The sequence below is a fragment of the Coregonus lavaretus genome, assembly GCF_964263955.1.
Source record: "Coregonus lavaretus genome assembly, chromosome: 22".
NCBI classification, from domain to species: Eukaryota; Metazoa; Chordata; class Actinopteri; order Salmoniformes; family Salmonidae; genus Coregonus; species Coregonus lavaretus.
In genome coordinates, this window is record NC_140009.1 from 15,227,234 (window position 1) to 15,240,791 (window position 13,558).

Here is a 13,558-nt window from a genome sequence, read left to right on the forward strand (position 1 = left end):
TCTGAATTAAATTCGAATGCTCTGTATGGGGTGTACTTTTTATGATATTGACCTGTACAAGATATGTACCGGACATTGAGATCTGTAGAAGTGGAAGCACTGGTTCTTCTGTGTTTTGCTGTTTGAGTACAACACAAAGTATGTGTATGTGATTATGACTGCACGTTGCACAGCCCCAGTCTGTTTATCTGGAAGCTGCAGCAGTACAACTACAGCAAATGAGTGCACCCATAAGAGTCTAAGCCGGGGTGGGGGGGAGATACTACTAAGCTATATGGAATTGTTTTAAGGTCATACCAAGGATCATTTTGCTATTAGATTTTGAATTTTAAGACCCCTTGAAGTATGAAAAAAATTGATATAAATATTATTTGATGACAATAACAATTGGGCCTGACTGCTATTAGCTCATACAACCGCATTGAATAACAGATTCACTACATGGAACAACAGATGTATTTAACGGCTTATTTTTGGCACTAAACAGTCTCCATATATACTTCCATAAAAAATGTTGACTGGTACCAGGGGGACCTTCAGACAAGTCTTGTGAGGCCTGTGGGCGTCCTAGAGCAAAACAACTGACGCACGTGTTTGTGAGAGTCTCACCTTTACACAGAGGGGTCATTAGTGTGTAGCCCAAACTGTTCGGACGCTACAGACAGAAGTTGGCAGATCGGCTATACCGACTTCAGACGAGTCCCAAGACGCTTGTGGGGGTTGTAGAGCAAAACGGAAAACACCCTTGTGTTCCATAGATGGGTCCTAATAGTTTGTAGGCCACGATTTTGTGAGGACTGATTTTTGGGACGTTTCATGGTCTGACAAACACCGCTCTAGCTCTGTCACCTTTCACCGCAGATGCAGAAGTGTTACTTGGGCGGATGCGGTCGATTGAGACGCATCCAATGCAAAAAAAAAACTTATCTCTAGCTTAAACTGGCAGATTTTTATGGGGATTGGTTTTATTGTGCTAATTAGATTTCCACGGGGGCGCAGATATCGACCTTTGTTTTTGTTTTTTAAGCCAGCGCGTCTCTCCCAAGGTTCACAACATTAATTTAGCTGGCTGTTGCTTCCTTCCCATTTCAGAGTGAGTTGTTTCCACTTGAGTGAGCTAAATGAATGGGTGAGGGTGACGAGGGGAGGCTGTGCTACTCAATCCTGCTTGTAACTCCTTCATTCGCCTGCGCAAAAAATGTATTCCATTATTTTGTTCTCAAGTTGCTGACAGACTTCTTTAGAAGAGATGTGTCCAAATAAGAGTAAGTAAGATGGTGGGGTAGTAAGGGGCTCTGGCTGTGATGGGGCCCTATAGCGCCACAGGAGAGTCACTTCTGGTCTTGTGTCCAGGCAGAGGTAGTTGATTACTGGTTATGCAAGGAAAGCCATTGGGAATTAGTACCAACCAAACTCATGTTGACCATTTCCTGTCTGTCTGTAGGGATGACCTGGTGCAGATTGGCCGAGGCCCAGGTAACAACAGCCTGACGGTGCGGACAGTCAACGTGGGTCTCACCCTGCTGGCCGTGTGGAGCGAGGAGCATACAAGGATGGCTGACTACCTGGCGCTGCCAGTCCAGCACGCCATCCACCCAGAGGATGCCACGATGCTGGTGGTGGGAGACGTGGTTTGCCTGAGCGCCCAGCTCCTCAGCCCCCAAGGTGAGAGGTCAGAGGGTTTAATGTGGTGTTGTAAAATAACAGGTCCACTGTCACTAGTAGTACAACCAAGATGTTCAGACAATTTTGGAGTGAAATGTATGTTTCATTGGATCGAATGGTTCTTTGATGTTACATCTTTAATACGTTAACTATGAGATATTGATAATTTTTGCAATTTCCTTGTTTGTGTTTATGTACTTCTGAATGGAGTCATTTTTCTGCTAATTTATTTTTAGCTTTTTTTCAAAGCTAGAAATAAGACTGTTTTTAAATTGGAGATTTGCAAACATTACCATTGTCAGCCCTGCATGAAGCAGTGTGAAGTGTAAGACAGTCTTCCAGTAAATGAAGTGTGAATTTTCTAGTTGAGAGCATTGAGCTTTGTGTAATGTTTCAGCTCTTCTCTCTTCCCTACAGGTGTCCTGGGTACCTGGAGCTCCTCATCCACTGGCGTGCTGCAGGTGGACTCTAAAACGGGCGTGGCCGTGGCCAGAGATGCAGGCACCGCCACTGTCTACTATGAGATCCCTGGCCTGCTGAAGACCTACAGAGAGGTACTATACTTGTTTCATACAATAGCTATGGAGATCAGATGATATCTCCATCAAATCTGACTCCATGTGGATGCATCACAAATACTTATCTCATCATCACCATCATGATCCCCTGTAGCTCAGTTGGTAGAGCATGGCGCTTGCAACGCCAGGGTTGTGGGTTCGATTCCCACGGGGGGCCAGTATGAAAATGTATACACTCACTAACTGTAAGTCGCTCTGGATAAGAGCGTCTGCTAAATGACTAAAAAATTATCACTAGTGTAGATGATGATCATAGTTGTCTCAGTGTAATGTGTGTGACGCCCGCCCCTCCCCTTCTGTGGCGATTCTCCACAGAGCGACATGATGCAGGCAGCATGGAAAGGATTCATTACTAGCCCAGCCTTCCTCTCTGAGATTGAGCTCTCTCACTTACACACACAGAAAGAGAGTCTGTCTGTCTCTTCCAGGCAGCTCCCTCCTTCCGGCTACTACAGGCCTTTCGTGTATTTACATATTCATCTTTCCCAATTAGCTTGGAGTGAATGGCTGAGGAGGATCCGTGTGGAGTGGATTAGATGAATGCTATCTGGTTCAGTAGATAATGCAGTAACGACACATCTTAAAGCAGAATGACTCTGAATGGAGATGTTAACAGATACTCAAAGAAGCCTTCAACTATAAGGTGCTTTTTTTTTAGCTACTAGCTGTGGCGTTGAGGAACTACAGCAAGCACACTTATAGTTTTTTTGTTTGGAATACAACCCTGCATCCCCGCCATCACACAATTACTGTTTACGCAATTGAAAAACAGCCCATTTAAATCACAATCTGGGTGAGGTGGGCATCATTTGAAAGCCTATTCATGACTAGCTAAGTTTTAAAATACAATCTTAGTGTTAGGCTTTTACAAGGCAATTCAGAGAAACCGATCTTTCTATGCGCACCAAAATGAAGGAGTCATGAGTCCATTCAGGTGCATGTTCCGCTGCAAATTTTCTTCACAATGGACAAATAGGCTCATTCTGTTCAGAACAACCCAGGGTATGACGCCATGTCATCTTGTAACTGTACTTCAAACATAGTGATCATAAACGTTGACACTGTATATGAGATGAGTTTTATTATATGGAAATGTGAAGTGCACATTTGGACTCATGGCTTTGGCTTGCTTGTATGACATCAGAGTGTTATTTACTCTATTATAATCCTACACGTCTCATCTTTCAAAATACATCAAGTCCTCTTCATTTACAGCAAGCCTCACTCGGACAACAACAAATGTGCAAAAGTTGCCCAATTAGCTGGAGGGATGGGAGAAACTTGTTGTCGTGCTGAAGTTCAGAACGTCTGTCAGTCAAAACCCATACAGCGCTGTGAAGTGCAGAGCCTGAGCGCTGACGTCATGGATAGCATGTTACTGTACAGCCACTGTGTTCCAATTTAGGCACCTATCAGTGTTCAAATCTGCAATTTTTTACTTGTATACTGGTACGAGTGTAAAGGGCTACATCACAAGATAGGTGATGCAATGTGGTGGGGCAACCCCTGGAATCGCTTTTACCAGTCCTGTTCCTTTATCATTGCATTGAGATGCACCCCAAGAGATACCAGTGTTGTGCCTCCCTGTGTGTGTTTGTGCCAGGTGGTGGTGGAGGGGGCCACCAGGACAGCGGTGATAGCTCACTCTGCAGCGGTGAGGGGGGACAAGGACACCAGGGTGCTGCTCACCACCAGAGAGACAGGAACCAACCTCATAGGCTCCTGTTCCTTGGCCCAGACTGCGTCTATCGCCCTGCTGCACCCAGAGAGCTCCGTCAGCTGCCTTCTGAGCTTCACCAGTGACGTTGTCGAGTTCTCCGCACACGACGTCTACCTCACAAACACCAGCTTCGATCCCAGCACTGGTAGGACCTGTTAGGGCTCAAGAATGATGATGTGGTGAATGTTGGCCAATATGTTTACTGGATGGTCTTTGCTCCAAGTTTCAGTTTACTTATGTATAATGGATATGACCTTCACATCATTAACCACCCATTAGATCCAATGAAAATGCATGCAGCAGAAGGGATTGACTAAACCCACAGTGGGCCTGCTGGTGTGTGTGCAGTGCACCAGGGGCTGTTGTGGTAAAGAGAGCAAGGAAGTAGTGTTTATGAGGGAATAATCAATACCTGTAACTCTCATGAAATGAATTCACTGAAGGCCATAAACAGTGTAGGGGTGATATAGTCAGCTGAATGGGCTCCCTTCCTCCGAACACCTGATAGCAGAGAGAGGCCTAATTGTGTTAGAGTTTGGGGCTCCCCTCCCTCCTGCCCCGGCCCAGCGCAGGCTTATCTCTCAGGGAACAACCACGAGGGGGGTGCCCCAACCAGTCAACTGAAGCTCACTGAGACTAATGGGCCTGTATGATTGTGAGATGACTCTGTAGCGGGGAGGGAGGAGAAGGTAAACAGACTAAACACTAACGAAGAGGCTGTTAGTGCGGAAATCACGTTTTAAGCATCTGGGAACATGTTGTGGTTGTAGAGGACAAGCATACTCTTTAAAAAGTAAGCATCCATGAGTATTAGTCTTGAAATGAGACTGTTGATGTCACTTTCTCTTTAGACCATTAGACTTGTGTACACATTAGACCGGTTTGTAATGATATATCTCCCCCTTCCAGGCTTCTACTCCTGCTCTCTGACCCTGCAGCCTCTGAGTGACCAGCAGACCCGGGTGCTGAGCCTGTCCATGGCCTACCTGTTGGTGAGGGCTGGGGTGAAGGGCAGTGCTTTCTCTGGGGAGCAGGTCAGTGCCAGGCTGCCTGTGGAGACAGGCCTGTATTCTGACCAGACAGAGCTTCTGCTCAGCAACCTGCAGCCCAACGCAGAGCTCACAGTCTACGGCCCCACCGCAGCACTCGGCAGTCTGAAGGTCTGTCTGTCAATCAACTTTATTTTAAAGTGCCTTTGACATGGGTCTCATCACACTTTAGAGAAGGAGATAAAAATGGAGAAGGGAAATGAATGATGATGGACAATGAGGGATGTAAAACATTTGGCACTGGATGTTACTTCTCCATAACCCCACTGATTCACCCACCATCTCCTCCTGTCCGTTAGGTATCGTCCAGCTCTCCGTCCGTCTCGGTCCAGGAGAGCGAGGTGTCCCACGGCTTCCTCAGTTTCTCGAAGTACATGGTCAGTGCCGTGGACCCCCAGGTTGCAGCCTCCACCTCCGTCTCCATAACCAGCTCATCCACTGGCCAGACCCTCGTCATCCCAGTCACCCTCATCCACGTGGCTGACCCCAGCACCACCATGCAAGGTCAGCAACGTCATCTCTGAGTGGAACAGGGTTGACGATATGTTAATAGTTTAACGCTGTGATGGTGCAGGGTAGCATGATACAGTGTAAAAGGGGAAAGGTATCAACACACTTACACTTCCCAACATCTCATCTTAGAGCTGTATTATTACTGCATCAGTAGGAAAGCAGGAGACTGCAGTGTGAACCCTGCATCCTCTGACCAGCCATCCATAAAGCCATTAGGTGTTAATTGGCTGGAGAAATGGAGCACATTAGGATTTCTCTGCAGTGCCAACTAGCACCATACCATTGTCGTTGCTGTATCAAAACATTCAACAGGGATTCTGTTTTACAAAGAACAAGTTCATAACGGCTAGAAAGGAGCATTGAGCAGTGACAGGGCCTCACCCACCCCTCTGTCCTCCTCCAGCTGTTGCTCCCGTGGTTACCATGGAGGGGGCCCATTTCCTGCAGGGCTTCACAGACTCCTACCAGATGATGTTCTTCACCATCTTCGCTCTACTGGCTGGCACGGCCATCATCATCATCGGTGAGTTGCCACTTCCCCTACGAGGCTTGTCACCTCTACTGTGTTAGCAGGTCTGCATTATGAGTCGATACAATGAAAATCACGTGGCTTAGATAGGGCTGGGCGATATGGCCAAAATATCATATCTAATGTTTGACGGTATTGCAGTATTTTATGTTTCTGAATAATACAAGTATATTATGAGTAGTGCATGACCCTAAGATGACAACAAGTGATTTGGTTTTAATGCGCTTTCTCCACTCTGATTGTTTTATACTCAGCCAAACTAGGACAAAACTGACGGTGAAGTAGTCCAATTCGTAGAACTTTGCATTTATTTAGCACTGTGTAAAAATATTATTATAGAAATCCATACCAGTATGTGGATCCAAACCGGTATACCTTAAAATACGATATATCACCCAGCCCTAGGCGGGGAAAGTGAATGTCTTGATAATGATACTGCAGATCTTCAGGAACCATGAAGACATTTGACCAGCTAACATGTGATGTTAATGCTCTCTTCCCATCAAGTGTGTCATGCACTGTTCTCTCAGAGGGACTTAGCACCTCACCCAGCCTTCATTCAGAGAACACCGCCCCCTTCAGGTAGAGACCTGTCATTTTTTTACTATGTCTGCTTTTAAATAGTTTTTATTTTTATTTTTGTATTACCAATGTACAAATACAAATACAATAAGGCATGACATACATTCAAATATAATCAGTACAACATAACTAAATAAACAAACCAAAATACAAAAACAAATAAATAATAAGTAAATAAAATATAAGCTACAAATAAGGCCTAATTTAAGCTATGGGGTCTTCTAATAACTCAAATTCATTCATCAATTTCTGGAGTCTTTTTGCCAACTTTTTCCCCCTTATACATTTCAATGAATCAAAGTAATTAAAACAATATTTCTGGAAAACAATAAGCAAAGGCTGTCTCTAGTAAACTGGGTTATTGGAAAGATTGTTGTTTCTAACCAGTCATACATATCACTCCAGAATGTGTTGCTATAAGCACAAAGGAAAAACAAATGGTCTGTTTCAATTTCTGTGTCACAAAATACAGTTATTGTGGTCAAAATTGAATCTACAGTCGTGGTCAAAAGTTTTGAGAATGACACAAATACTAATTTTCACAAAGTCTGCTGCCTCAGTTTTCATGATGCAATTTGCATATACTCCAGAATGTCATGAAGAGTGATCAGATGAATTGCAATTCATTGCAAAGTCCCTCTTTGCCATGAAAATGAACTTAATCCCCAAAAAACATTTCCACTGCATTTCAGCCCTGCCACAAAAGGACCAGCTGCCATCATGTCAGTGATTTTCTCGTTAACACAGGTGAGAGTGTTGACGAGGACAGGGCTGGAGATCACTCTGCCATGCTGATTGAGTTAGAATAACAGACTGGAAGCTTTAAAAGGAGGGTGGTGCTTGAAATCCATTGTTCTTCCTCTGTTAACCATGGTAACCTGCAAGGAAACATGTGCCGTCGTCATTGCTTTGCACAAAAAGGGCTTCACAGGCAAGGATATTGCTGCTAGTAAGATTGCACCTAAATCAACCATTTATCGGATCATCAAGAACTTCAAGGAGAAAGGTTCAATTGTTGTGAAGAAGGCGTCAGGGCGCCCAAGAAAGTCCAGCAAGCGCCAGGACCGTCTAAAGTTGATTCAGCTGCGGAATCGGGGCACCACCAGTGCAGAGCTTGCTCAGGAATGGCAGCAGGCAGATGTGAGTGCATCTGCACGCACAGTGAGGCGAAGACTTTTGGAGGATGGCCTGGTGTCAAGAAGGGCCGCAAAGAAGCCACTTCTCTCCAGGAAAAACATCAGGGACAGACTGATATTCTGCAAAAGGTACAGGGATTGGACTGCTGAGGACTGGGGTAAAGTAATTTTCTCTGAATCCCCTTTCCGATTGTTTGGGGCATCCGAAAAACACCTTGTCCGGAGACGACAAGGTGAGCGCTACCATCAGTCCTGTGTCATGCCAACAGTAAAGCATCCTGAGACCATTCATGTGTGATAACTAAGTGGCTCGGGGAACAGAACATCGACATTTTGGGTCCATGGCCAGGAAACTCCCCAGACCTTAATCCCATTGAGAACTTGTGGTCGATCCTCAAGAGGCAGGTGGACAAACAAAAACCCACAAATTAACTCCAAGCATTGATTATGCAAGAATGGGCTGCCATCAGTTTAGGATGTGGCCCAAAAGTTAATTGACAGCATGCCAGGGCGGATTGCAGAGGTCTTGAAAAAGAAGGGTCAACACTGCAAATATTGACTCTTTGCATAAACTTAATGTAATTGTCAATAAAAGCCTTTGACACTTATGGAATGCTTGTAATTATACTTCAGTATACCATAGTAACATCTGACAAAAATATCTCATAACACTGAAGCAGCGAACTTTGTGAAGACCAATACTTGTGTCATTCTCAAAACTTTTGACCACGACTGTATGCCTAAGGAATTTTCCCAAAGGATATACAGTGGCTTGCGAAAGTATTCACCCCCTTGGCATTTTTCCTATTTTGTTGCCTTACAACCTGGAATTAAAATGGATTTTTTGGGGGTTTTGTATCATTTGATTTACTGTGAAACAAACAAGAAATAAGACAAAAAAACAGACCCACCACTGTCACCTGTACGCTCTTGTTGGCTGGTCCTCACTACATATTCGTCACCAAATCCACTGGCTCCAGGCCATCTATAAATCACTGCTAGGTAAATCCCCGCCTTATCATTTACATTTTAGTCATTTAGCTCATTGGTCACCATAGCAACACCCACCCGTAGTATGCGCTCCAGCAGGTATATCTCACTGGTCATCCCCAAAGCCAACACCTCCTTTGGCCGCCATTCCTTCCAGTTCTCTGCTGCCAATGACTGGAACGAATTGCAAAAATCTCTGAAGCTGGAGACTCTTATCTCCCTCACTAACTTTAAGCATCAAATGTCAGAGCACCTTACCGATCACTGCACCTGTACACAGCCCATCTGAAATTAGCCCACCCAACTACCTCATCCCCATATTGTTATTTATTTTGCTCATTTGCACCCCAGTATCTCTATTTGCACATCATCTCTTGCACATCTATCATTCCAGTGTTAATACTAATTGTAATTATTTTGCACTATAGCCTATTTATTGCCTTACCTCCATAACTTGCTACATTTGCATTTGACTTTGTTTTGTTTTACCCCATATGTAACTCTGTTGTTGTTTTTATCGCACTGCTTTGCTTTATCTTGGCCAGGTCACAGTTGTAAATGAGAACTTGTTCTCAACTGGCTTACCTGGTTAAATAAAGGTGAAATAAAATAAATAAAAAAAACAGTTGGATGGGTTCTACAACAATCTTTAAGTCATACCACAGATTCTCAATTGGATTGAGGTCTGGGCTTTGACAATTTTTTTTAGAACCCAACCCTGATCTGTACTTCTCCACAACTTTGTCCCTGACCTGTTTGGAGAGCTCCTTGGTCTTCATGGTGCCACTTGCTTGGTGGTGCCCCTTGCTTAGTGGTGCTGCAGACTCTGGGGCCTTTCAGAACAGGTGTATATGTGTGTATGTGTATATGTATGTATGTGTGTATATATGTAAATGTATGTATGTATGTGTGTGTGTGTGTATGTATAAATATACAGTGGGGAGAACATGTATTTGATACACTGCCGATTTTGCAGGTTTTCCTACTTACAAAGGATGTAGAGGTCTGTAATTGTTATCATAGGTACACTTCAACGGTGAGAGACGGAATCTAAAACAAAAATCCAGAAAATCACATTGTATGATTTTTAAGTAATTAATTTGCATTTTATTGCATGACATAAGTATTTGATTCATCAGAAAAGCAGAACTTAATATTTGGTACAGAAACCTTTGTTTGCAATTACAGAGATCATATGTTTCCTGTAGGTCTTGACCAGGTTTGCACACACTGCAGCAGGGATTTTGGCCCACTCCTCCATACAGACCTTCTCCAGATCCTTCAGGTTTCGGGGCTGTCGCTGGGCAATACAGACTTTCAGCTCCCTCCAAAGATTTTCTATTGGGTTCAGGTCTGGAGACTGGCTAGGCCACTCCAGGACCTTGAGATGCTTCTTACGGAGCCACTCCTTAGTTGCCCTGGCTGTGTGTTTCGGGTCGTTGTCATGCTGGAAGACCCAGCCACGACCCATCTTCAATGCTCTTACTGAGGGAAGGAGGTTGTTGGCCAAGATCTCGCGATACATGGCCCCATCCATCCTCCCCTCAATGCGGTGCAGTCGTCCTGTCCCCTTTGCAGAAAAGCATCCCCAAAGAATGATGTTTCCACCTCCATGCTTCACGGTTGGGATGGTGTTCTTGGGGTTGTACTCATCCTTCTTCTTCCTCCAAACACGGCGAGTGGAGTTTAGACCAAAAAGCTCAATTTTTGTCTCATCAGACCACATGACCTTCTCCCATTCCTCCTCTGGATCATCCAGATGGCCATTGGCAAACTTCAGACGGGCCTGGACATGCGCTGGCTTGAGCAGGGGGACCTTGCGTGCGCTGCAGGATTTTAATCCATGATGGCGTAGTGTGTTACTAATGGTTTTCTTTGAGACTGTGGTCCCAGCTCTCTTCAGGTCATTGACCAGGTCCTGCCGTGTAGTTCTGGGCTGATCCCTCACCTTCCTCATGATCATTGATGCCCCACGAGGTGAGATCTTGCATGGAGCCCCAGACCGAGGGTGATTGACCGTCATCTTGAACTTCTTCCATTTTCTAATAATTGCGCCAACAGTTGTTGCCTTCACACCAAGCTGCTTGCCTATTGTCCTGTAGCCCATCCCAGCCTTGTGCAGGTCTACAATTTTATCCCTGATGTCCTTACACAGCTCTCTGATCTTGGCCATTGTGGAGAGGTTAGTCTGTTTGATTGAGTGTGTGGACAGGTGTCTTTTATACAGGTAACAAGTTCAAACAGGTGCAGTTAATACAGGTAATGAGTGGAGAACAGGAGGGCTTCTTAAAGAAAAACTAACAGGTCTGTGAGAGCCGGAATTCTTACTGGTTGGAAGGTGATCAAATACTTATGTCATGCAATAAAATGCAAATTAATTACTTAAAGATCATACAATGTGATTTTCTGGATTTTTGTTTTAGATTCCGTCTCTCACAGTTGAAGTGTACCTATGATAAAAATTACAGACCTCTACATGCTTTGTAAGTAGGAAAACCTGCAAAATCGGCAGTGTATCAAATACTTGTTCTCCCCACTGTATATATATATGCACACAGGTGGACTTTATTTAACTAATTATGTGACTTCTGAAGGTAATTAGTTGCACTAGATCTTATTTAGGGGCTTCATAGCAAAGGGGGTGAATACATATGCACACACCACTTTTCAGTAATTTATTTTTTAGAATTTTTTGAAACAAGTTCTTTTTTTCATTCCACTTCACCAATTTGGACAATTTTGTGTATGTCCATTACATGAAATCCAAATAAATATCCATTTAAATTACAGGTTGTAATGCAACAAAATAGGAAAAACGCCAAGGGGGATGAATACTTTTGCAAGGCACTGTAGATCATTAAATATTTTGAAGTGCAATTCCTTCGCTTTAGGCCGTACAGGAAAAGACAAGTAATTAGTACGAAATGTCCTAATAATGGGCTTAGTATAAATTTGAGATGGAATTTCTGCTGAATTGTATAGGAAATAACTCTTTAGTTAACCCTCCCGTTGTCCTAGGGTCAAAATGACCCGCCACTGTGTTGAACCAACTTTATTTAATTTTTATTTTTTGGATCATTTGTGAGAAGGAGGCAGTGATACTTTCTTTAAAGTCTCACAGTGGCGGGTCATTTTGACCCTAGGACAACGGGAGGGTTAAGAGATGATGGATTACTTTGTTTGGCAATTTATCCGCTTTTAAATAGTGTTTTGGCTTCAGTTTGCCACTTTCTAATAGGCTCTATACCTACAGTTTGAACCCCTGCTGTCTCTGGCTCCACACCCACCCCGCCCGGCCATCTAGATGTGTGAAAGTTAGTGTATAAGCTAATGATCCATCATGTATGACATTCCTGGGAGTGTGTAAACTTACATTTTGTATTACCATATCATTTTTGTATGTTCTCTATAGTTATATACTTGAAAATGTATCAATTGACCAATTCGGCACATTTGGGCAGACTTGATACAAAATAGTCCAGCATTGCAATGCTTCACTGGATCGATCTGACACTTTGCACACACACTGCTCCCATTTAGTGGCCAAAATCTAAATTGCGCCTAAACTGCAATATTATATTGTGGCCTTTCTCTTGCATTTCAAAGATGATGGAACAAAAAAATAAATAGAAAAAGTTTTATTGTTTGTATTGTCTTTTACCAGATCTAATGTGTTATATTCTCCTACATTAATTTCACATTTCCACAAACTTGGTATCAAGAATATGCATATCCTTGCTTCAGGTCCTGAGCTACAGGCAGTTAGATTTGGGTATGTCATTTTAGGCGAAAATGGGGAAAAAAGGGTCCGATCCTTAAGAGGTTAATAGACATTGTGGTTTAATAGCTGCTTGGAGACATTGATTACAGCTGTTCATTGCTCTCATATACTCTCTGCTCCACTGAAGATGCTTGAGTTTCAGTACTGTTCCATTTTTTTTGCCAGCTGTGCCTCACTCACACCTCTGTTTCAGGTTTCACCTCAAACTCCTTCGTCCACAAGATGACCTCCCCGGACCTATTGAGCAGCCCCAAACCACGACTCTTCTCCCCAGACTATTATTCCCGGTAGAGATCCCTACAGTACCCACCCCAGCCTCTGACAACATCTCCGGCTTTAACTCTACATGGGATTGGGAAGTGGTGCTTTTGTCACTCAGGAGAATGTCAGAGGATCTTAGTTCTGTCAGATGTATGGTGTTCAAAAGTATTTGCGGTTTGTTTAAAAAGGGGCAAACTCCGACAGTCGAATTTTCATTTAGTCATGTGACTGACAATTTTTCTTAAATGTAAGGATTTGCTCCAGAGTCAGTAGGGCTGTGTGTGTGTCCTCTCCTCGACTCCTCCGTCCTCTCATACGTGACCCGGAAACCGATAAGTGGTCGCCGTATGTAGGACAGTGTCAATTCGTTAATAGGTGAACGGAGGAGTTTGCTCCTCTCTTCGATACGCTACTCATCAATAAAATGTCTGGCACAACAGGCAACATTTCTTACCACTTAACACACATATTTTGTAAATGTAATTTGCCTTATGACACGCGAGTGGAGGAGAGTCTCATTTCATACAAGCCCATTTGTTTCCACGTTTCCTCCCCACGATTACCTCTGACCTTTTTTAAAAGGAGGAGAGGACACGAGGAGTCTAATCTCCCTGTGTGTTTGAAGCACAGCACGGACCATCCCTGCCCCTACTGCAACAAGATTTGCAGGTCACAGATTGGCCTGATCAGCCATCTCCGGACCCATGGCCAGCCAGACCGTGTGTGTGCACGAAGCATGGTACATTATACAAGG

At 43.8% G+C, this 13,558-nt stretch overlaps 1 protein-coding gene across 1 annotated transcript in view; it reads left to right on the top strand.

Annotated features, from left to right (window-relative positions):
* The window catches only part of LOC311149724 (nuclear pore membrane glycoprotein 210-like), a gene marked incomplete at its 5' end in the record, with an annotated part of 60,116 nt that extends 47,132 nt beyond the window's left edge, over nt 1–12,984 (top strand). Inside the window, 8 exons of the mRNA XM_084186933.1 lie at nt 1,445–1,665; nt 2,083–2,219; nt 3,847–4,108; nt 4,873–5,123; nt 5,312–5,516; nt 5,929–6,048; nt 6,562–6,636; nt 12,737–12,984. Of these exons, the coding sequence (XP_084043059.1) occupies nt 1,445–1,665; nt 2,083–2,219; nt 3,847–4,108; nt 4,873–5,123; nt 5,312–5,516; nt 5,929–6,048; nt 6,562–6,636; nt 12,737–12,834 (1,369 nt within the window). The 3' untranslated portion in view covers nt 12,835–12,984. The remainder of the gene's footprint in view (nt 1–1,444; nt 1,666–2,082; nt 2,220–3,846; nt 4,109–4,872; nt 5,124–5,311; nt 5,517–5,928; nt 6,049–6,561; nt 6,637–12,736) is intronic.
* Between the last annotated feature and the right edge of the window lie 574 nt (nt 12,985–13,558).